The 25492-nt window shown below is 32.4% G+C and overlaps 2 protein-coding genes and 1 pseudogene across 3 annotated transcripts; 1 reads left to right on the top strand and 2 right to left on the bottom strand.

Annotated features, from left to right (window-relative positions):
- Positions 1–9234: 9234 nt before the first annotated feature.
- LOC146956391 (autophagy-related protein 9-like) lies at positions 9235–16079 on the bottom strand. The gene is made up of 10 exons (XM_085728682.1): positions 15887–16079; positions 14336–14983; positions 13921–14241; positions 12232–12454; positions 11331–11510; positions 10996–11202; positions 10804–10881; positions 10629–10699; positions 10358–10468; positions 9235–10240 (listed from the first exon to the last, which is right to left on the bottom strand). The coding sequence occupies exons 2-10, from the start codon at positions 14908–14910 to the stop codon at positions 9406–9408; spliced, it is 2601 nt and encodes an 866-aa protein (XP_085584808.1). The 5' UTR covers positions 14911–14983; positions 15887–16079; the 3' UTR covers positions 9235–9405.
- A 3068-nt stretch (positions 16080–19147) lies between these two features.
- CDT1A (CDT1-like protein A) lies at positions 19148–22327 on the top strand. The gene is made up of 7 exons (XM_085728697.1): positions 19148–19524; positions 19692–19811; positions 19902–20136; positions 20668–21462; positions 21553–21754; positions 21838–21928; positions 22026–22327. Exons 1-7 carry the CDS (start codon positions 19196–19198, stop codon positions 22081–22083), a joined length of 1830 nt encoding a protein of 609 aa, XP_085584823.1. The 5' UTR covers positions 19148–19195; the 3' UTR covers positions 22084–22327.
- Positions 22328–22380: 53 nt separating this feature from the next.
- LOC146956393 (WAT1-related protein At1g44800-like) lies at positions 22381–25492 on the bottom strand (annotated as a pseudogene). The gene is made up of 7 exons (XR_015020142.1): positions 25287–25492; positions 24489–24551; positions 24255–24371; positions 23915–24143; positions 23295–23453; positions 23020–23171; positions 22381–22941 (listed from the first exon to the last, which is right to left on the bottom strand). The product of XR_015020142.1 is annotated as a WAT1-related protein At1g44800-like (transcript).

Genomic DNA, 25492 nt, shown 5'->3' on the forward strand with positions numbered 1-25492 from the left:
TAAAAAAATATCACATTAATGCATTGATAGAATAAAATCATGCATTTTTCGGTTAAAAATGTTAAAGTTGAAAAATAAAAAATAAAAAACTCATAGGGTTTAATTTTTTCAGCCGAAGAATGCAAGAATTTAATGTTGTTGCGAAACATAGACCCTAAATCTGGCTTGTGTAATGGGACGTATATTATTTTATTTTTTTGAAAGAAGGAACGTATATTATTATGTTGTGGTTTGTTAATGAATATGTTGGATGTGGAAATCTTATCATGAAACAAAGTTGGAAAAGAACATTCTTGTCCATAATTAAATCAAAAACAAATGCGAGTCCGAGACTTCATTTTGTGCTTAGTAGAAAACATTTTTATGTTTTGCTATTACCATAGTACAAGGAAGTAAACTAGTGGTAAGGGTTTAGGAAGATTTTTCAATAGAATTAGTTTAGTTACTGGGCAACTCACGTGAGGTTCAGACGCGAGTTAACTCACGTTCGATATCAAACGTGGGTTAATTTACGTTGATGGTATTTTTGTCAGTTTGTATGGAATTGAGCAATATTTTATAGGAGAAGAGCAATTTTCCCGATTTTAAGGGTATTTAAGCATGTTGTATTCAATGGTCAGCCCATTTGTGACTCCGAAAATTAAGAGCAAATTTATGAACTCTAAGGAAGGAAATGTCGCAGAAACACTTCACAAGCAAGTCTAATTATTTGGACATCAATGATATTTATGTTCTCCTATGTAGAGATACAATTTTAGAAATTTTTGGGTGTGAATGTTCTTGTTAACGTGTAAATAAGAGGAGTTCAAAATGTCTCTGAGCTTATGAAATTCTTTAACTGCTTTGTGATTTTGTCTTTAATTTTGTTGATATGTTTGCAATTGAAGTTCAAGTTGGCTCTGATTCCTTAATTTGCTAAATTGATCTTGTATGTATGTATGTATCAACAAAAAAAATCTACCCTACAGAACTTCCATTTTATTATTCTTCTATGTTGAGTTGAGTTTGTTATCTATTTTTGTTCAAATATATATAAGGTCATAGAATATTCCTGTTGAATACGAAGGAGTGATTCAACCAAACAATATTTAAAAAGAGTGTGTTATTTGAACAACCATTTATGAGACAACTTCTGTGACAAGCATAAATTTTCAAAGAAAAGTGGATATTGACATGGAAACCAAAGCAACAGAGAGGAAAAGTAAAAATATAACGTGAGTATGAGAGATAAAGTTGTTACAAAATAGTTATACAAATATCATTTCTCTTTTAAGAATGATCTCTCAAACGAGTCAAATCAGCTTTTAAGTTAACGGTTAAAGGATGAGAAAAAGTTAACATACAAATAGAAGGAATTGAGGATACAAGTATATTTTTGTAACTTGATGCTTTCTAATTTATGCTAATATGTGTATTATATTAACCCTATTATTATTATGACATGATTTTAGCGTACAATTATAATTGTGTAACATTGTGTTATTGATGGAAAAATTGTAAAGAACGACCACCAACTCAAACCAAACCCAAACAAACATTTGCAATCGGTATGTATCTTGGGGCAGGATTATACTCCTAAACTAGTTACATCTACATAACCAAAATATTCCTAAACTGAAATGGAAATTGGTTTCGCCTTTCTAAACTAATCTTAAATTTCTGCAAGATCAAGAGTTTAAGAGTTGAAACTATGGTTTTATACGATTTTATACTTCCTTTCCTTTTGTTTTTTTTTTTTTGAAGTAAAAGGAGTATACTTTCAATTCAATAATATTCCCAATTTTTCTTTTCAATATTGTGTTTTGTTGTATACTTTTTCTTCCAATTTTACTCTTCATTTAATTATTTTTTTACCAATTTTTCTTCTTCCAATTTTACCCATCATGGGTATATCATAAATGGTATTTTAAAATTAATTATTATTGAAAGTTTTTTTTTGGGCATAAAATAGGGGAAAGTCAAGAAAATGATAATGGAAAACTAAGAAATTAAACATGCAAGTTCTAAATAAATTATCAAAGAAACACTTTAAAGCTTATTAAAAAGAGTCTCTAACAAATGCATACTAGAAGAATTTACAGTAAAATTGAAGTATTAGTCAATTAGTAATTATCTTTCTTTTTCCGAAAAAGGTGGGATTATAGGTGGTTGGAGTTTATTACTCAATATTCGTTGATTGTTGGAATTGAATTGGGAGGTTCGAGTTTGGCATATTCTCCCTGAAGCAAATGTTTGTGCAAATACTATTGCAAACTGAGCTTGCAAAGATGGTCCTTCTTTGATAATATTTGAACATGTCTCGTTCATTTAAGTATTTTATTTTTAGCTGATAACGTTGACGTTGCGTCACCTCATTTAGTTATGAGTTATTTCTTTTTCCGAGCTTAAACCCTCTTGTAACCCAAATGAAAACATGTAAATCTAAAATCATTAACTTGAGAATTCAACGGATCAAAGTAGGGACATCACCATACCATGATGCTTGCATCTCTCGTCGTTCATATCAATTGGAACTTTGAAGTCACTTTCTACAATAAGGCGAGAGATACTCTCTCTCCAGGCCAAAATCATTCTTAAGAACATGCTCACATTTTCACCAGGAGAGCATCACAAACACCAATCTTTCAAATAACATTTAACTCATAAGTTGTTCGAGTCACGCAGAAAATAATAATATCCTACAAGACCTAAGGACTTAGACTCAACATTCGACTCAATTGAACTTTACCCGCCCCTCCTGTGAATTGTGATCATTTCCATTCGATAAAGAACATATCAATTTGGCATAGTCTTTTGTTCAAACGCCTAAGTGTGCAACCATCAATTTTTTCTAACAAACTTTTGGATGACATAGGTGGGAGTCTGTCAGGTATTGGAAATTTTTCTCGAAGACTGTTTTGTTTCGCCCCGCCCTTAGGTGCCACCAAGCAGTCATGAAAGTCATGAACGTAGTTTTAGAGCTGTCCTTGTGAGCTCCACGCACTAGATCTATGTTATTGTCGAAAATTCATGCCATGCAATTCAAAGAAAATAAGGGAGTAACAAACAAGATTAGAAGGAACAAACATGGTCTAAACTTGGGTTGCATATACATGCATTTCAAAAAAAAAAAAAAAAGAACAATTCCCTCCTCCAGAACATGACATTAACAAGGACATATGAAAAAACATTGACACCCCAGTTGCTCTTGTGATGACTTGTTAAAAGTCATTAAGGAAAGGAATGGAGTTGCATGGGACTGAAAATTGACATTTCTTCCATCTCCAAAATGTCACACGTGGTTCAGCTGGAATTGACCCAGACACATATTAAAGCTTTGAAAAGGAAACCAAAGATGATACCAATACACAATTTTGACCATTAATATCTTTAATTATATATAATGAAAAATTATAAAAATTTGATATTTTGAAAATACTAGTATGGATACCCGTGCTGCACGGGCTAAAATTTTTTCATATTTAAGGGAGATAATGTTGTGATGTATCAAATGTAAGTTATAGTCTAACATTGAGTAGAGGATTGAAGGTTGAACAACATATAAGTGAAAAAATTCATACACTTAGTGCCTTAAAATATTGGATGAAAATGTGGTATCATTCTTATTTGTGTGGTTCCTCTCTATTCGATTCAACTTTGTAGGGAAAGCGGGAGTGATTCAAGGTGGTAGATCACAGATGCAAAGAGTCTCATACTTGAAGAAGAGATGTTAATGTGTCAATTGTGAGTTAAAGTTTTGCATGAACGCTAGAGTAAATTTTAAAGAACATTTAAATGATATACCCATATACCTAGTTAATTCCTTAAAGCTCTATATTGGATGGAATAGTAGATTTCGAAGAAGGTATCAGTAAAAAGACTCATATACTTGATGCTATAAGATATTTTGTAAGGATGTGGTATCAATCTCACTCGTGTGGTTTCTAGTATACTGTGGGAATCATACCCAGTGTAGGATTCCCTGGTAGTTCCAAAATTATGATGAATTTTTTTGTTAGTTTTTGGATCCCCGGTAGTCCCCCAACAACTCAATATATTCCGTATACTTTCACAGACAAAGCACACACTCCTTAATTTTTTTCCCTTATCATTTCTCTAATGTTAAAATTCATTTTCATACTATATTTTTATTCAACTTCTATTATTTTAAATTCCTTTAATTTTGATATTAGGTGGGATGTAACAATCGAAAAATGCAGATGTGTTATGTTGAGTTTAGAAAATACATGCTTATTAAACATTTTAAAATTATATTGAGTTTTTTTAATTAAGTCTAATTTGTTGGTAAAATAATTACTCAAGATTCCTCAATTCCTTCAACAAATCTATAAAATTAACGACAACTCGTATTACTCACCACTCTCTTATGGACAAAACACACTGCATATTTTTTTCTCTTATTATTTCTCTCATATCCAATGTCCTTTTTCGTATTCATTGTGTTTCTTCTAATTTTCTTTAGCTCTTCTCGTGAAAGAAAGGAATTACATAAACATACATCCACGAAATAATCATCAACCCAAATTTTTGAACATGTTGTGTCTCTATTTTACTTTCCATGACCGTGTCACATAATTAAGAACACATGTAACCACACAGTTGGTTAAAATATGGTAACATTTTCAAGTGTGAGTTAACGTTCTACATATTGGATGAAAGAGTAGATTTTGATCAAGATAGAAATGAGATGACCCATTTACCTAGTGCCTTAAGGTTTTTTGTGAAGACGTAGTGTCAATCTAACTTGTTTGGTTGCTAATAACATAACATGATTATCCAACCTAATGTAGGCTCTATTGGAAGGCCTAACATTATGATAAACTGATTTGTTAGTTTTTGAATGTCATTTGTTTGATTTTTTTTTTATCTTAAATTTTAGTTAGTAGATGTCATTCGCTTTAATGCTATATTTTTTATTCAAACTTAATATTTTTTTTCAAATTCATTTACTTTTGGCATTTGATGGGATTTTACATTAGACAAATGCAGATGTATTATGCTAAGTTGATAAAATATATGCTTATTAAAAAATTTAAAATGATATAACACTTTTTTTGGTTTAGTCTAATTCTTCTTCTAGAAAATATTAAATTTAAGTTTTTCCATGTTGTTCTCTTTCATACCATTTATTTCATTCAACTTGTATTATTTCAAATTCTTTTATTTTTGGTCTTTGGTAGGATTTAACCTTAGAAAAGCACTTTTATGTTATGTTAAGTTGACAACATACATGTTTATTATACATTTTTAAATGATGTGGTTTGTTTTTAATTGAGTCTAATGTTTTGGTAAATTAATTATCGAGAAATTCTCAACCCTTTCAAGAAACTCATAAAATTACCAACAACTTTTGAAAAATGTGTTTCATAATGTAATTCCAATAATCAAGAACAATTAAACCAATAAACTTTTTTCAGTAAAAAATCAAGATGAGAGATGGTTCATGTATAATGAATATGCTATTTATCATGATTAATTTGAATTAAAAATGCATTTTCTACTTCATTGTGATTTTCCGACTCTAAGGGTTTAATCTAGTGGTAAAAAGAAAAACTTTGGATTTAAAGGTTCCAACTGATAACAGAAAACCCATTGCATATCTTTTTCTCTTATCATTTCTCTCATAATCAATGTCCTTTTTCGTATTCACTTTCCTTCTAATTTCATTTATCCCTTCTCATGAAAGAAAGGAGCGTAAACCTACATCCATGAAATCACCACTAACCCACATTTTTGAACATGTTTGTGTCTCTATTTTACTTTTTATGACTACGTCACATAATTATGAATGCATAAATTTACACACTTGATTAAAATACGTTAATGTATGAAGTGTGAGTTAACGTTCTACATATCGGAAGAAAGAGTAGAATTTGATCAACATATAAATGAGATTACCCATATGTCTAGGGCTTTAAGGTTCTGCGTGAAGATGTAGTGTCAAATTAACTTGCGTGATTGCTATTGACCTAACATGATTACCCAACCCAATGTAGGCTCCACTGGAAATCCCGACATTATGATAAACTCTCGGGATTTAGTCTAGTTAATTGTGATTTTCCAACTCTCAGGGTTTAATCTAGTAGTAAAAAGACAAATTTTAGATTTAGGCTAGTATCATTGGAGATAGATGAAATCATATTTCATACCTTTCACAAAATCAACATTCGTCGACATATTTTTTTTATTAAAAATAAAGTCAATATGATTTTTGTTTCTTATTTTATTAACTTCATTAAATATTATACCTCAAAAATCGTTAGTGCAATGATCATTAAAGAGTTATCCCATGTACATTTTTATTTATAAAATTAGACAAAAAGGCATTAAAAAAAGTGTTTTTTTTTGACAAATTAAAAAAAGTGTTATTAAAAGACTTTTACATGCATTATGCTATTAAAAGGACACGACATATATACTTTAAAAAAAAATTGAAATACAGACTTTGTAGAAAATTAGTAAAATTGGAATTTAAAAAATCACCGGTTATTGCTCAAATTTAATTTTGGGTAACATTCGATTCTTCTTCAAAACTTTATTATTATTGTTTCTATAATTATATGATTTTTCCATTTTATTGAATAATCTTTCCTAAAAAATGTTTTCGATTGATCTTTTTTCTTTTATAATATGCTAAAATTTAGGCTTTCATTTTGAATCAAAAAGTTGAGATTTTTCATTTTTTTTTTTTTTTAAATTTACAATTTAAAAAAAATGATAAAATGTTTAGATGAGTTAGGCTTCGGAAGCTCATCAGGGTCAAAACAAATCTCATGGCTCGAAGAGCATTTAGAGAGGTACCTGTAAATCATTCACTAAAGAAGTCCTCGCGCAAGCACACCATAAATTAAATCAATTACCTTGCAGTTAAGTCAATTCTTTACCAATTGAGTCTACCTTCCTTTGTAATGCTACTATTAGTAATTTAGTATTAACTTATAAAAAAAAAATTTAAAGACATGTTACCATATTTAAAAAAAAACATGATAGCAAATATTAATACTAATAATATCATTCAATTCTCCTTTTAAATATTGTTGTTATTACTATTTCTATAATTATATGATTTTTCCGTATTGTTAATTTTTTTTCTTTGGCTTAAATGTCACTTTGGCCCTGTAACTAATTTTAAAGTTTAATTTAGTCCTATAACTTTAAAATTGATCAATTTAACCCATAAACTTATTTTAAAATCTCAGTTTGGTCCCTTAATTTTAATATAAGTCAAATTGATCTCTTAACTTGTGTAAGTTAGTGCAACTTGATCCTTTATCATATAACCAGATTAAACTTTGTTAGTATCATTAACAAAAAAAGCACCATTAAATAGAAGCAAATTTATATGTAGTACAAACCTATGGAATATCTTCTTTTAAAAAAGGAATAGGTGTAAAAATATGATGACATATTCAATTTCATTATTTTTAGAAAAGTAATAAAGACCGTTTAGTGGAAATTATATTGTTGTATATTGTATGATTATTTTTAGGGAAAATGATAATGAGCATTTATTCACTAAAATATTAATAATGGGTATTTAGGTGTCTTTATATTTTTTTTTTTGTTAACCATATGGTTCCTAAGAGAAGAGTTCAACCGTGACGTAACTAAAATTTGAGTTTTCCCAAAAAAAATCATTTGATGGAGTTCATAAACAACTTGAGCCAAAATAAGTGATTTTCATATTTATTTTTTTAAATTACTATGATTACGATTTCAAAATCAATCAATTTTAATTTTTCAAGTTTGGAGAAGTGTTTTAAAAGAATTGTTTTTCCGTAGAAGTCAAGGATGGAACGAATATTGTGGAAAGAATTAAATATGGAGTCGTTTTTAAACCATTTGCGATTATAAGTTTTAATAATAGAATTGATGCTCCTTAAAAAAAAAAGAATGAATACAAAGATATGGTGTTGAATAAAACATTAATATTTTTTTCTAAAAAATTTTAATAATTTAATAATCATTAATTAGAATATTATTTTTAATAATAGTATGAATTCATTTAAATATTTCATAAGGATGAAGGAAATAAAACTAAAAAAATCAAAAACATTATACACTAACGCAAGGTCTTGTTTTTGTTTTTTTATTTATACGCCCATTAATTAATTAACTTTGTCCACTCAAATATCTATTTGTTTTAATTATAAAATATTAGTTTTGTTATTGTCTGTTTTAAATAAATCAAATGAGCCATAAAAACAATTTTTTTTTGTTATCTACAAAAGAAAATAGAAACATGAATAGAGATTCGGTCAAAAACAAAGAATATAGAAAAAAGCACCAAAAGAAAAATTTAAAAGAAAATATGAGTAGAAAATAGCAACATAAGAAATCACAATAAAAAGTAACATGTCATTAAGAAATAAACAAATAAAAGAAAAGAGAATGGGGATGAAAACAATGATTTTTTATGGGAGGAAGATGTAGATGAAAATAATGAAAAACAAATTGTCTCTATATATAGGAAAAAAAATCATGTCATTATCAATTTTGATTGGCTCATGAAAAGTAAATGAGTCATTGATCCATTTTGATTGGCTAACAAAAAGTAAATGATTCAATATCCATTTTGATTGGTTGACAGAAAAACATTAAATGAGATGAAGAGCAAGAAGATGCCACGTGTACTATCGCTTATAGATGTATGTTTTTGTATTATATAAAGATTCATCGAGACAAATCAAACATCTTTGGTTTCCTTTGAATAGGTCTCGATGAATATTTATTTGAAAAGGAAACCAAAGATGCTAACATTTGTATTTATATATTAGTTAAAAAAATATGGTCCAAGTAAGCTATATGAATAGTGCACATTGTAAAATTGCGACATGTATTTTGAAACAGATGGATAATAAAGTTGCTCATTACCATTAAGAATTCAATCAATATTATTATAGTAGATTAAAATATAATTACAGTTTTTCTGGCATATTTATATTTCAACTTTCAAGTAGAATGTAATTTCCCTTCAAAAAAAGTAGAATGTAATTTATCAAAAAAAAAAAAATTATCAAAAGCTAGCAAGTGTAGTTTCTACCTGAACGCATGTTTGATGTCTACTGTTATTTTTTTACGCCAAACACGACCTTAAGCCTTCTCAATAATGTTTTTTTTTTTAACAAACTTTTGGCACTCCCGTAAAATTGCTGTAAAAAGTTCGATTATTAAATTTTGATGATTTTTTTTTTTATGATAATGTTTATGAAACTTTCTGAGAAAACATAATGCTGAGGATCATCAACAAACTAACCACGTGTCAATGAATCTATATACAGCAAAGAATAGAGTTTCCACTTTCCACACAATATAGAAGGGACAATCATGACTTGGAAATTCTTGCAATCCAGATTCATGAAACCATTACCCTCCCAAATAAATTAATCAAAATAAAACCATCACTCAAAAGATTGTAGTGTTTGGATTTACAGTGGAATTTTCTGGAGGTCTGCTATAAATATCATCAAAATGTAGATTATATTCTCCTGATTCTAAGTCATCTATATGTTCTTTATCAGATGATTTGTGATAACTCCAGTACATCTCCTGTTCCTGATCTTCATTCTCTGACCCTATATCAGATAATTTATCATTGTAAATATTGTATGTTCTTTCGTGATTGAAATTCGGAGGCTCAAAAAAGCTTGTTTGACCATGTCCACCCTCCTGATGATGACTTCTAGCCCACCAATGACTCCTGGTAGGGTGGTGTAGATCATTGGAATCTTGATCCTGAATTATGCTTTCCTTAAAGATGGGAGCGGATGTGGAAGCCTCGAAATGGGAAGCGGTACGATCATCGTGAAACGTGTTTATGTATTCTTCATACTCAGGTTCATTCCGTGTCAAATTGGACGGCATCCAATCTCTGGAGGGATGTCGAGTTTCTTCAAATGGATCTGTTGGAACATCTCTTGAAGTTGAATCACGAGGTCCGGAAGTATAGTACCAGTCGAGAAGATAAGGATGATTGTTTTGATTGTTGGCTTCAATAAACCACAATGAACCTAAGTGATTGCCAGTGGCAAAAGTGCTGTTTGACATATCTCTGGATAAAAACCTATTTCTGTTGTCTAAATTGCTTCTCGTGTTGGGACTACCTCTCCATGTTCTGAGAGGGGAAAATCCTTGTCTGTTTACATGTCCTGATAACTTTTGCTCTCTGAATGTTCTCAGATTTAGCAAAAACTGCTTCCCCGCAGCATTTGGTTCCCATGAAGGATAACTAGTTTGGAAGCTACAATGACAATGATAAATGTTAAAACCAAACAAATAATCAGGAAGGATGAAGGCAACTGGAGAGTAATTGAATCAATTAGTCTCATAACTCTGATGAGCTCTGCCGTTAACATACCTCAAAAATGATTTCTCCAGCTTCCCCTGGGAACTCCTTTGGCTGCGAGGTGAATCGTACGGGGAACCATACCTACTGTTTCCATGCTTTTGAAAATCAAAGACACTAAAACTGCAATAGTATAGTACAACAAAGCATAATTATTGACTACCATCAACACATTAAAATTGCAAATAAAGAGAATTTCATATAATATAAGCAGCCCAAACAATTGCCAGCAACCAAGGGATTCAACCTAAAATATATGAATATTACAACAATCAATTCTAACCTGCATACATGACCAACACCTTCAACATCCACAGTAAAATCTTCAATAAACTGCAAGATATCATCAACGTGCTGAAAAAATGAAAAGAAACACATTAAGTTACACTGTATAGCATTTAAAGAAAGATACCCTTTATAGTGTGTAAATATGGTAATGTCAAAATACAGCAAATGACCTTTGGGACAACCAACAGGAGTAAGTATGGAGTAAGGAAAATTGAGGCCATCTCTTCAAGTAACATCATCCCAGTATACTGCACCATCAAAAAGAGATTAGTGTAAGTTGTAGTATTTAAACCTTTACTATCATGAAAACATCAACGAACATAATGTTAGGTCATTTACATTAAACCAACACCTAGATGTACCTGGAATAATGTTTCAAACTCAATTCGGACCATTTCAGTACTTTCTTTGCCACGCCATCTCTTTGGCATATAATGTGTATGCTGAACTACCATAGACATTGCTCCTTCAGGGTCTATGACCAGAAGCTCATTAACAATTGCAGCCCGGCTAATAGCAGTTATAGTTCCAAAAACAGCAGCATACCACAACAAGTTCCGACCAAATATCTGCGTTGATTTTTGTATAAAAAAAAAATGAATATAAGGAAAATAAGGAAAAATGAAATAATTTGTTAATGATTATCATGATGTGTCTGTATAATTTATCTTTGATGAAGGCATAGAAAAATCATTACATGGCCCTCCAGTAGAGATTCCTCTAGAAAAGCAATGATGATCAGAATTGCAGCAAAGCCACCTGATACAAATGAGATGAATTTTGCGATGATGGATATGATGGGTGAAGGAAATTGCTTGAGATAATCAGAAGCATGTAATACACTGCTATTAATTCGATGCCTGAAGAGATGGTCAACCTATAAAAACAAGTTTTATTTGTAAGCTTTAGCACAAAAGCAAAAGAAATATAAATGACATTATGCTAAAAGGATAACTTGGTGCTTGTTTCAACTAATTAATAGTTAATAATATGATACCATTTTCAAACAAGTAACTCTTATCATGCAAGACCAAGAGAGCACATTTACAACACAATTTAAAAAATGTTATCCAGTTACAACAACAGCAACCAAATCTTTTTAACGATCATTTACCTCTCTAAATCTCTCTCAACGATTTTACCTATAGTTTTCTTTTGGTCTCCCTATACCTGCAACTACTGGACTATCTTCTATCTAGTCAACTGTCTTTACAACCCAACATTTGTTCTATAGAACATCATAAGTCTTATATTTGCACGGTAAATTTTCCTTATAATTTTGAGTGATACTTTTGTATCGCAAGTTACACTGGAAACATTCTTTCATTTCATACACCCTGCTTATATCAGTGGTTGACATCTAACTCTATCACCCTGTCATTTTGTATTGCAAAGAATACGTTGGTGTACTTTGGTGAGAATAGTTGTAACAGCCCGAGATAAGATATTGGGCCAATGGCAAAGCTAAAACATTATTCGGTAATCACTTGTAACTTTAAATCATTCTTGCATTATGATTATTTCAGATATTTAACATGAAACCCATAGAAGTAGTAAATGAGCCGCAAAAACAGACCAAGAGAAGAATGACAATATACCTCATTGAATCCCCTAAAGACCCATCTTGACAAATTTGACCATCTTCGAGATGACGCTGTGCTTGGGTGATTGTAGAATTGTTCAGCATGCCTCAGAAAGAGATATACCAGCATGAATATGATGAGAAATGGAGAGAGTAAAAGCATTGCAAGCCCAACTACCATAAGCCTTTTCTTTAATGTCCTTGGATTTGACACAAAATCCCTTTTGACACAAAAGTTTCTGCAGAGAATACGTGTTCAAAAGAGAAAACCATCATTGGAATTGGAATAGTATGGTTAACATATTATCATGCAAATTACTTAACCAAATCATCATAATCTACATGAATTCACATGGAAGATAAAATTCATGTTGTCAATCGAATACTGCAGAAATACAGTTTGTTAAATTACGCTATGCTACATTGCTATAACACCGCCACTTGACCACAACAACAACAACAAACAATCAAGCCTTATCCCTCAAAATGAGGTCTGCTACATGGTTTAAATGACGCCATAATGTTCCATCAAATACTATATTTCTATCCAACTCATTAATCTCTAGATCTTTCTTAATAGTTTCTCTTATAGCTTTTCTAGGTCTTCCTCTCCCTCTATCGATTTGACTACCTTCCATCTGATCTACTCTCCTTACTATAGAATCCGCAAGTCTTCTCTCTACACGACCAAAACACCTAAGTCTAGTTTCCACCATCTTTTCTACTACAGGTGCTACCCCAACTCTCTATTGTTTGAATTCTGTTAGCCATATCCGCTATTTGACAACACTGATAAAATATGTGGAACAGAGTTAAGATTAAATATTTGTTAACACCATCTATGGCTTCCCAACACTCTTGGCTAGAATGGCTACGCGAGTAGTATAAAGCCTTATCTTTTCATCTAATATATACATCTCCAAGTGATGCATACGGTGGTATCTATCACAAAAATTAGCCAGGTCACGAGCTATATAATATCATTTATCGGTTTGACTTAACTATATCCGCAAAAGTTTGATAATGTTCAATCTCTTGTCCATTTAATTGAAACTTATTCCTCAAAAAAAAAAAAATTGAAACTTATTTTCACAGTCATGGGATAATTTCTGTCAAGCATGTTATAAAGCTTCTGATATAAGAGAAGCTTCTGTACCCTCCCACTCAATAAAAAAAAAACAATTAAAACTTGGTAATCCCGCCTTAATTGCGATCTGCCCCTAGTTGCCTTGTGTTGGCTTGTCTTTGAGAAGGTGGATTTAGTCCCACATCGGTTAAGATAGGACACTTGACAAGAGTTTATAAAGAGGAGGCACTCCTCACCTTACAAAGCTGGTTTTGTAAGGATGAGTTAGGCCCTGAATTTCAACAGAACATAAAATAAGCACGCATGATCTTTTGCAATTTATAATCCAGATTCCAGAAACCTTGTTATTTTCACAAAATGTATATCTCTGAATAATTTCAAGCATAAACACTAGATAGCTTTATATCTGTGATTCATAATCCTACAACTAAATGATCATTGCATCCTTTAAAGTTCAAACCAAAAAATCATTATTCTCAAACTGGTTTATAAAGAAAATTTGATATCTACATCTGAGATGATGAAAGGCCATATCATCACAAGTTACAAGACAAAATGCTACTAAACATAATAACTGTACAGGAATTGGTATTTTTATATTTGTAATAATTAACATACCGATCAAACATGCTTTGCAGGATGCACCAATTCAAAGTCCACTCAAGGGTCTTGGTTAGTACTAGGCGATATTGTGTTCCATTGGTACTGGATTTCACTGTTGGACCAGCACCTGGAACCCACTGAGATATGGGAAAAGCAAGCACACCCTTGTTGAGCATTCCAATCAAGTAGTTCTCCTTCCGCATTAACCTCATCACGATGTCATGAGCATTAAGATCCTTTACAACACAGAGTTGTCTTGAGCTTTGCACGAGAACAACCTTTTCAAGAACTGTAGCCCACGGCATTGTTTGAATTTCACTGTCGGTAACATGGAGACTGCAAGAAGATCATGGTAAATTAAGTCAAATACTTCAATCATAAACAAAATCATTAATCAATCCCGTTAATACATTTTATCATTCACATATACCTATTGTAGAAAAACTCTCGGATTTCCATAGTGTCCTTTAGTTGAGCAAAGAATCTTAAGAAGCAAAATATCCAATAGATAGAAAATATTCCTAAGTATCCAACAATAATAGCTTTGCTAAGTGTTAACGGGGTTAAAGGGTGCTGATGAAGAGCTTCTTTAGCGAGATCGCAGGGCTTCCTCCCGGATTCCACAGCATCCATCCCACATTTAGCATTACGGAGTCCATTCCAATCAACATAAAGTAAAAAAAATGCTGAAAAACATATAGTGAATCCGAGACTCAGAAGTTCGACAATCCACTTTATGATGATGCACCATAGCCCTTTCTCACAGTAGTAGCTGTAAAGTCTTTCGAAGAAGAGATCCAAGTCACCAATTGGCTCGATATTAGGGCTATCACCATTAAGTAGCCCAGAAGGGCTCTCGCTTCCTGGACTTGGGATCCTTCTGTAGTCAGACAATTCAATCTCTGGAGGAACGTCCTGAAGTAGACCTTCTGTCACCGACGATTCACCTTGACGTTTCCATTTGAATATACCAAAAGCACTAGCATTTCTTGACCTGGTAAGCATTGTTCACAGATACTGAAAAATGGCATAAACAGCCAGTCCATGCCCCAGAGACCCAAATAGTTATGACCAGGTTCTACAGATAAAACACAATCAATATTTAGTATCTTCCAAAGGCAGCACTGAAAGTGATAGTATTTCAAAATTTACCCTAATGAACATTGAAATCAAACACGGAGGACAGAATTTAAAGCTTTATGCTGCAATCATGCAATCAAAACGCGGTTCTAAATTATGATCCGCAATATAACAGGCTTAGGGACATCTGCAACGGCATTGCAACTGTGATTGTAGCCGCATTTGCTTACATTGTAACCACAACATAACTGTGATTGCTATTATTCACAGGCTCTACTAAAGGTATTAAAAGGTTAAAAAATCAACAATCAAAATATGATCAGCTCAACAAGGTCATATACACTCCTATCATGCGGGCCTTAAAAATCAAAAATCGAATGATATTATGATGAGACACATAGACACCAGATTCAACATACATGCTAAACCAAAATCCAGCTACATCAATATGATCATACACACACACACCAAACTCCAAGAGACAGGTAAAGAATTCAATTTTCAATTTCAGTAAGCAACAAATTTAACTAAGTAAGCACATGATAAAAAATTCCTTTACTTTTTATACTTCTTTAAAAGAAACAGGTGAAAAAGCAATGATTTTTTTTGTTTGCACATTAAAAACAAACAAGAATCATAATCTGAAATTGAGCTGAATAATCCAGTGTGGCATCACAGAACAATTACATTGCAATAACACAGTGTATTGCTAATAAGCAGAATTTCACAGGTAAAAAAAAAAAAAAACCCAGTTTTGGCAACAACAAACACTAATAAAAACAAAATAGTATTGAAAAACGGCGTTTCAACAAAAAGCAGAATAAATACAAGAGTTAAAAGAAAGGTTTTTCAGCAGAAAAACAAAAGAGGGGTGAAAAGGGATAAAAAAAAAAAAAGTTACCTTGGACTAAGAAGAAAACATGGGAGAAAGGAAATTAAGGATACCCAGAAAGGAATTTGGGGGAAAAAGCAGTGAAAGTTAAGAAATTTGTTATTGGGAGTGATGATTGAGTATAAGGGGACAAAGGAGGAAAGGGGCGAAAAGAAGAAGAAGAAGAAGAAAACAGGGTTTTGTATTTGTAGTTTTGTTGCGTGGAGAAGAGGAATGAAATTGGAGTGAGAAGAAGAAGAACAAATTCGTACGAAAATTATGGGATTTTTTTTTATTCTATTCGATTTTTCAATCTTTTTATCTTTTTTGCAGAGTTATTGCCAAAATAGGATTATAGGATTTAGGAAGAGAGGAGAGGAAGGAACCATTGGGTAGGGTATGTATGACTCCCAAACGTCATAAACAAGGGCTACATTTTTATTTTTATTTTTATTTTTTTAAGATTTAAATAATAATTTTCTCTAATAATTTCATATATATTTTTTATCGATGACATCGCCTAATACGTCGATTTAATAAACTATATTGTACAAATAATGTTTATGGCATAAATAGAAGGGTTATAAAACTCGGGTCCTTTTGTTTTCACTTGATAGCAGTCAAGATATTTAACTGTAAAAAGTTAGAAACGCGGATTTGAATCTTCGATTTCTGACTTATTCATATTATAATGTGATGTTTTCTTATTTTCACTATTAGGCTTATTGACCCTAAAAAAAACTAGAGTCCAACCCAATTTAATAAGGCCCACCGAAAAAAATGTTTAGAATAATGTCACATTTTTTTTAGGAGAATGTTATATATTTGTTTTAAATATTTAATATTTAAGTATATCTTAGATCCTCTCAAAAAAATATTTTAGATGTAAAATAAGATATCATTATAATTTATATTTAAAATGTAAACCCAAAAAAATATTTACATTTAAAATATTTAAGAATTATTTTATATCTTTTGTAAAAATAAAATATTTATTTTATTTACTGCTCTATATATAGGACAGTAAATAAAAGTTTTCAAAGAGATTCTACATACGATATATTTCATATAATTTCCGTAAAGATAATCATACAAACGCTAAAAAAACTCTGTGAGCATAGCTCAGTTGGCAGGGACATGCATTATTATATGCAGAGGCTGGGGTTCGAACCCCAGACACCCACTTATTCACCTTGGAAAAGGTGAATTCTAGCCACTAAACTACTTGAAAAAAAAAAAAAAACTCCATCAAAAATATAGATTAATAGAAAGTATATTGGACCAAATCAAAATTAAAATGTTATAATATATAAAATAGGTAATATTCATAAACTTCGATTAAAATCATATCAATCCAATGATTATGAAAAATAAATAAAATATATACGAAAAAAAAATATATACGAAAATCTATCATGATCCATGATACTCTCCAAGACACTAGTCCCATGATTTTTATTTTTGAAACAACTAGTGCCCATGGTTGTTCTCTTGTTTATTATTATTTTTCATTTTTATGCCAATTTTATTTTAATATAAATCGAAATAATAATTACAAAATTTATTACTTAGTTATTTATTAAAATAATTAATATGTTACTTATATTCTTAAAATAAATAAAAAATTATAAATTCTATCTATTGTATATTTTAAATTATAAGCACTAAAAAATGATCTGTTTAAAAGAGGAATAAGCAGTGACCCATTGTGTGTTCTTTGTGGGGAACATAATGAGACAATTTCACATCTCTTTATGGAATGTCATTGGTCAAAGCAGATATGGTTTGCTTCCTCTTTAGGGGTGGTATTTGATTCGCATGAATTCAGGCATGTTCCTTTTCATAAGTGGTTAGAGAAAAATATTGTTGATGTCGATGAGGATATTATAGTCCATGTTTTGGCCTTGTGTTATGAGATATGGTGTGTTAGAAATAAGAAATGTTTTGAGGGGACTGATGTTGATGTGATTGCCATTACTCAAAAGGCACAAAGATCTATTGTGAATTTTAAGAGTGCTAGTACGATGTTAGTGGAGACACTGAGTAGCGGTCCAATTATGCCAATATCTGATGTTCATTGGACACCTCCGTTTAGTGGTTTCTATAAGCTTAATGTTGACGCGGCAGGTCCGATAGAGGGTGACAAGTGGGGTATTGGTGTTGTGGTGAGAGATAATGAAGGTGTTGTCGTTGGTGCTAGTTGTTGGCAAGTTTGTTCATTACCAGATTCAGAGGTTGCAGAAGCTTTAGCTATGCGGAAGGGTTTGGAATTTGCAAAAGACATGTCTTTTCTGAATCTTATCGCAGAATCAGATGCTTCTAATGTGGTTTTAGCGTTGAATGCTCACCAACAATCTTCCAACTATGTTAGCTCTATTATTCGAGATTGTATTAGTTTTAAGGGTAGTTTTCGTAGTTTAAATTTTTTGCATGTTCGGCGTGAAGCCAACCAAGCTGCTCATTATTTAGCTAAATATGCTCTTAAGAATTTAGATTGCATATGGGTAGAAGAAACTCCGCTTTGTATTTCTACAGTCTTGACATTTGATTTATTGCCAGACTTTGGTTATTGAAATTGTCTTTAACGTCAAAAAAAAAATTATAAATTAAAAATAAAGTCATAGATACTTCATAAAATATGAAATGTTCCGGTGTATTTAAAAGTCTCACAAAGCTTTGGAGTCAAAATCAATGATAGTTTATACACAATATTCACACTCCTCAAATCAACAAGACATCTTTTACAAAAAGACAAAACCGTGAAGACTCATATCTAAAACGGACAATACCTCAAAACACGGTGTGACGTGCTTAAAAGTGGAACGAATCATGACCTATCTATCAAAACTTAAAATATAAAATTTCATTTATTATTATAATTACAATATTTTTTTAGTATAGTCTATAATGCCTAATCAAAGTTGACGGTCAGTTCCTTATATGGATATAAGTCTCTATAGGTAACCTGTCCCACAAGTTTCCAATTTCAGATTATATTTAGAAGAAGCAATGACTCAAAGCGAATATTCCACTTTTAATCGAATTGGGCCACATCAAGAAAACCCACTAGGCCCAACAAATCGAACTGGGCCACATCAAGAAAACCCACAAGGCCCAAAAAATCGAACTGGGTCATATCAAGAAAGCCCATTAGGCCCAAACTCACAATCGCGGCACCCAACGGGTCTATTTGGCGGGAAGCAACGTCACTATCATCGCACGCGAGAAATACCCCTCAATTTTCCCGCGCTATTAAACCCTAATAAATAAAATCCACCCCCAATTTCTCTTACATTCACCCAAAATTCTTCTTCTTCACTCATTCTCAGATCCATAACCATGAAAACTTCTTCAGAAACTCCTTCACAATCCTCACACAACACCAGATCCAAAAAACCCAATCTTCGTAGCTCAAAATCTTTATTCAAAGATCCAATTGAACTAACCTCAAAAACCCCAGAAAAATCACTGGAGAAGCCACCACCCATGCGAACCCGCAACCGCGGCGTTGCGCTTTCGATATCGGATATTAGAAAAGTTGCTAAGGGTCTTCAAGATCAGAAAAAACAAAGCAATGAAATGACGTCGTTGAAGGGAAAATCTGCTAGAAGGCAAATCACATTGGCTTCTCCTCGGAAGAGCAATGAATCATCTAATCTTCCTGAAAAGTAAGCATTTTGAATTTTCAGATCTAGGGTTTTTGGTAATTGTGATTTTTTTTATGATTTGTTTGATGTGGTTTATAAATTTCTTAAGCATTTTGAAATTTTGGATCTAGGTTTTTGGAAATTTTGAATTTTTTGTTGATTTATTTAATGGGTTTTTTTTGTTGCAGGTATGAGAATTTGGGGGAGTTTTTTGATAGCTTGGATAGTTCGATTAGATTGTTGCGATTAAAAGGATCGATGACGTCGTTTAATAATATCAGGCCAAAGATTGAAACTTTAACTGATAGGTTTGTTTTATAATAGATTTAATTTCAATTTACTTCAAAATTTGATATTTTGGATTTTTTTTCTGATTGTGGTTTTGAATGAGTTTTTAGGAGGTTTACTCATGCTCATTTGGCTCAGTTGAAGTTTATCTTACCCGAAGCGATTGCTATTAAGAAGTTGTTGGTGTTTGATGAGCGAACTAGTTGTATGAAGCCGGATCTTCATGTTAGTATAAACCCTGATGCAGTAGAGTTTGATGCTAAGTTGTTGTCTGAATCTGGGACTATGTCTCTGAGGAAGTTGTTTCGTGCGCGACTCAATGAGTTTTGGAAATCCCACCCAGAGGTATGATAGTGTGCATGAATTTTAAGTTTTGCTTATCTGTTTGATAGATTTATTATGAAGCAATACTATTTGATATTTCATTTTGCTTGTGGATTTGCTTTGTGTTATCAATGATTATCTAGTTTTGCATTTTATTTGTGGGACAAGAGAAATTTCATACATTGATTGGTGGTTCCACTTATTATGTTGATTGGTTTGGTAGAAAGAATAGTCAGCTGTGGTGGGTGTCATACTAAACAGTTAATGTTCAATTTCCATTTAGTTTGTCACTATGAGATTTTGATGGTATGATATTTGCTATTTGAAAATTATTTTATGAAATTTGCTTTAATGCTAATTCTGAGTAAAAGGCCAAGTCTGTAGGACACTTTGTTCAAGTTCAACAGTGTGAAAGTAACTTAAAGTCTAAGGAATGATAATTTTAAGCAATGATGTTAACTTTTGATGATGAGTTGAGGCTAATGCTAGCACAATTGTGAGTCCTTTTAGAAATTGCATATTATTTAGTCTAAATGATGCTTTTATGTATAGGCTGATGAAGTTCCAGAGGAAATGCTGCCTGAGCCATTCAGTCGTCCAAAGCATGATCCTCTTGTACACATGATGAAACCTCCCTCATCATTCTCTGCAGTGAAATTATCTGTTGCACGTGCTTCTAGTGACATTGCGGATAATACAGACCCTGCTAACTCAGAAAGTCATGTGTCAGTGCCTGCTGAGACATCAGTTGAAGCTCTTAACCAGAAGCCGGCAGTTGCCTCTCTTATGCCTCAATCCTTCAGAAGGCGGTTTTCTCAGAAATTAAAGGAAAATGTACAGCCACTACTTCCATCTGATTCAGTCCAACCCTCAGTTGTGCCTCTTTCAGAGTCAATCTTGAGGATAAATTCCACCTCTGAGGTCCCTAAAATATCCCCATCCGAGTTGGTTACAGAATCATCCAGTAGTGAAGCACATCCTGCGATTCATGGTTCTTCAGACTGCTTCACACCATCCAGAGTTACACTAGCTACACCTAGCAAAACCATTGAGTATACAGAAAGCAAAGATGGGTCCTTCAAAACCGTTGATGCTATGTCAACTCCAGCTAAATTTGTATCTACTCCAGCCAGGCTGATGTCAGCTACACCTGCATTGAAGCCACCTAAAAGAAGTTTTATGACCCCAGATGACAACTCTACCAGCTCGCCGGACAAATTGGTTAAGCGCCCACCTCGTTCAAGGTCATTGAAATTTGACACTCCTATGAAAAATGAAAATGATGCTGGTGGTTTGTCAATTGATGATGACATTTTTGATATCCTCCCGGATAATCTTCTCCATTCGGTATGGCCTTTCTTTTGCTACCTGAAGAAAACTTTTAAGATCCTTTATTTATTTTTTGAGTGAAATCAAGATTAACCATTCCTTCTGCAGATTCAGGAAAAAGAAAGAATAGCAATGGAGGAAAGGGATCCAGCTATCTCACAAGCTAAGAAGCGGAAGAAAATTATTGCCAGCCTCCCTAAGCTCTTTAACATGATTCACATGATGTTTCATTCAATAAACCGTTCTGTTATCACAAAAGAGGAGCTGATGAGCAAGATAATCTCAAGCCACCGTGATATTGTTGATAGAAGTAAGACACATTTCTATAAAAAAAAATTGACTGGCTATTTTATAATCTTCTGAATATTAAACCTTTCTTGTTTGTTTTCATAGGTGAAGTTGACGAACAGTTGCATTTGTTGTTAGAATTAGTTCCCGAATGGATTTCTGAGAAGGCGGCCTCCAGTGGAGATATGCTAGTCTCGTAAGTTTCTTTTTTAAAAAATATAGCCCGTTCTGAAATTACAATTCCAACAATATACCATTTGCCATTGTATTGATTATATTATGTTTTTTTGTAGTGTAAACAAAATGCTGAACCCTGAATCCTTAAGAGCATCACTTGAAAAAGCAAAATGAGTAAGGAGGAGCTTAGACACATTGGAGCTTAAAAGTATATCGTTTTTTTCTTTTGGGCTGCTTGTAAATGTTCGATCTATTTTTTTTTGACATTCCGCGTAGTTGGTTTGATCTACTTTCTTATTGGATATTTAGGAGAGGTAAATTTGGTAGATCAATTCATCTTTTTGGGCAAATGGTGTAATCAGAATACAACTAGACCATGAAATTAATTAAGAATGGACCGGAAATATTTCTTGTTGCAGAAGAATCCATATGCTTAGTAACTGATGATCAATTATCTTTTTCATATCCATGTAAAAGCAAAATAGAAAATATATTCTTTTATCCTTACTAGTCACAAGTGACTAATGGATCATGGTAGCTGATGCTCTCTTTTTCTTAATTTCTGTTAAAATGCATTTCAAAGATTCTTTCCACCTTTTTAGAATGTTGAGGGAAATTTCTTTTACAATAACACCAGACAAAATTTACTTCAGCAACTAAATTCTGATATCTATACCTACAACCAAATACTGCTGAGTTCTTATATCAATTCATAATCTAAACAAGCAGCATACAGTGAAAGTAATGCTAGCCATGCACTCTATTCCTATATATCCTTCAGTTATTCACAGCATAGAGAGACTGATTAGTCCGTCACAGTAAATAATAGGTGCACTTTTCAACATTTGTTAATTTGAGTTCTGTGCTTGGTTCTTTTATGCTTCCTCTGTTACTGAAGTCTGTATCTGTGTCTTGCTATCTTTCTCCTCAACATGTGCTGGAAAGGACTCCTGTGACTTGTAATATCTATCACTTTCTTTTCCCCACAACAGTAAGTAAAGACCCATGATAACAATGAGCACTCCCAATATACTGAAACAACCAAACTTTAAAACCTTTGAAACATGGACATAAAAATTATAATGTGCTTAGACAGTCAAATGCATTTACCTGCCAATGTGAAGTTGTTCCCCCAAAACAAAATATGCTAGCATTGACACCAAAATTGTTCCAAGGGGATTAAACATACTCACAAAGACTGGCCCTTTTTGTACCATGGTCCAGATTTGAATGTAGATAAGCAAACCACCACATATAACTCCCTGTCATCACTCATACATGATTGAATTCAAATTTTTGTTTAAGTTGACTTATATTAAAGTTTCAGCATCTAAATGCTTTACTCTTTTTTGTGTGTTGATAAACCATATAAAAGCTTTACTCACTGCGTATAAAATGCAGCAGAGTTCAGTAGTTGATGTTATGAACCATGCTCTAGGTTTGCGTTGCATGATTACTGTAAAAACAGCCGATTGTGCTGCACCAATGCAATTTATCCATGCTGTTAGTGACAGTTTTGCTGGATATTTCTTCACGATGATTGCCTACAAGGCAAGCAAAATAACTATGAGCTTTGATGTATGTGGTTTGTTTTCCTTTTTGTTTGTACCATTACAAAATCTCTCAATGTGCAAGTTTGATTCAGTTTCGTGAAAAACAATTTCATTTTTGACATCGTGTTTTAAAATTGGAAACAAAATTATCAAATCAAACCAAAAGAATTGTTGATCCCTAGCTAAGGTAAAGAATATTATAGGGGAATTCCTTGGAAATAGATTTCATGCAGTCACAATATCAAAATTCAACGACTCATGTTCACAGTCTACTTTTTAAATCCAATTTACCGAGTTTAAAATATAAACAGCTCGATCTTCATCCATCATGTTTTCTTAACAAATGCACCATACTCTAACCACATTCAATCTGGGCCTAAATTCTTCATCATGGTAACATTGAAAAACAGGAAATAGAAAGTATATGTGTACTTGATTATGGATGAATGTACCTGCAGTATGTACCATAAAGACCATGATATGCAGCTCACAACAGTCCAAATTGTTCCTTTAATCCAGTTATTATGAGCCATTTTGCCTCCAAGATGGAATGGGGCACCCTTTAAGCTTTGTATCGTATGTCCTTTATACAAAATCATTACCTAAGCACCAGTCAAAGATAATACAGTTCCAACGATTTTCGCCAGCCCACGAGGGCTCTTAACATCAATAGCCTCTAGCCTATTAAAATGAATCATGAACAAAATAATCAACAAGAAATGAACATTGATTCATAGAAGAAGAAAAATAGAACCAGTGTTGAAAAATAACATTAGAAACTCAATTACTCACCTGAATGCAATTGCAAATATAAATGTAATTGATGAGATCGTGTTGATCATTGATGTTGCAAAGGAAGGAGTGGTATATTTCAAGCTTGCGAAAAACATGTTCAGGGTAAGACCGATTCTGTTCTTCGTAGTGAAAGTAAACAAAGATAGATGTGAGTTTCTTCAAGATTTGGTTATTAGAACTAAATGAATGTGTTTCTGTTTAAGAAAAAGTATCATCATTTTACAACAGTACCCGAATAGGGGAAGAAGAAAGAGCCCCGTGAACATTGTCATTGTCAACTTTGGCCTTGCTTCTCTACAAAGAAAAGAAAAAAAAATAGGTATGGATGAAAGTTAGCACTTATAATATGAGAATGATTTTTCTCACAAAAGTTCATGCTCTAGATCATAACTCAATGAAGGATATCAAAATATGTATTCTTTTTATGAACACACATAATGTCATAGGTTTAACATGAGTGTTTTTGCAAGTATCAACATGACTTAGGGGGTGTTGATTTTGACATATTTGATTTGTATTATCAACAGGACTCAAAGTCAGTTTGAATTGACTTATTTTAGTTTATCTACCGACTTAAGCAAATGTGAGACTCTCAGAGAGAGCTTGTGAAAACAACTTATGTCATGTTCATAAGCTATTCTCAGCCTATGAAGCACAAATACTCCTCAGATTAGGTGTGTCCCAATGTCGGACACACGTTGGTGTCTGACACTGACACGACACCAACACATATGATTACATTGAATTATGTCATTTTCTCAAATTATTATTGTTGTCAGTGTATCGGTGCCTGTGTTGTATCTGGTGTCCATGCTTCACAGTTATCAGCTTATTTTCGTAAGCTTTTCAAAATAACTCATGAAAATAGTTTACCTTATTATATCTTTTGTTATAAAAATAGTTTATAAATAAGAACTTATATAATAAACATTTATGTTATAAGCGCTTAACTAAGTTATTTATCCAATAAAGATCTTAATTTATCAAATTTATTGAAGGCATGACACAATAGATGGATAAGTAATTCACCTTTCAAGAAAATAAGCAAAAGGAAGCACTACTATGCCCCCAATAGCATGACGATAAGTAACAAAGACATGAGGGTCCATTCCATTATTAAATGAAGCCTCTACTAGGAAATATTGAAGCACAAGAGCCACCTGAACAAGAACCATAAAAAGGTGAGGCTTAAATTTCTCATACATCCTCCAAAATGTGTGTTCATTGTTAGTCAT

This window comes from Medicago sativa, chromosome 1 (assembly GCF_051527215.1).
Source record: "Medicago sativa cultivar Bolivia chromosome 1, Bolivia_mono, whole genome shotgun sequence".
Classification (NCBI taxonomy): domain Eukaryota; kingdom Viridiplantae; phylum Streptophyta; class Magnoliopsida; order Fabales; family Fabaceae; genus Medicago; species Medicago sativa.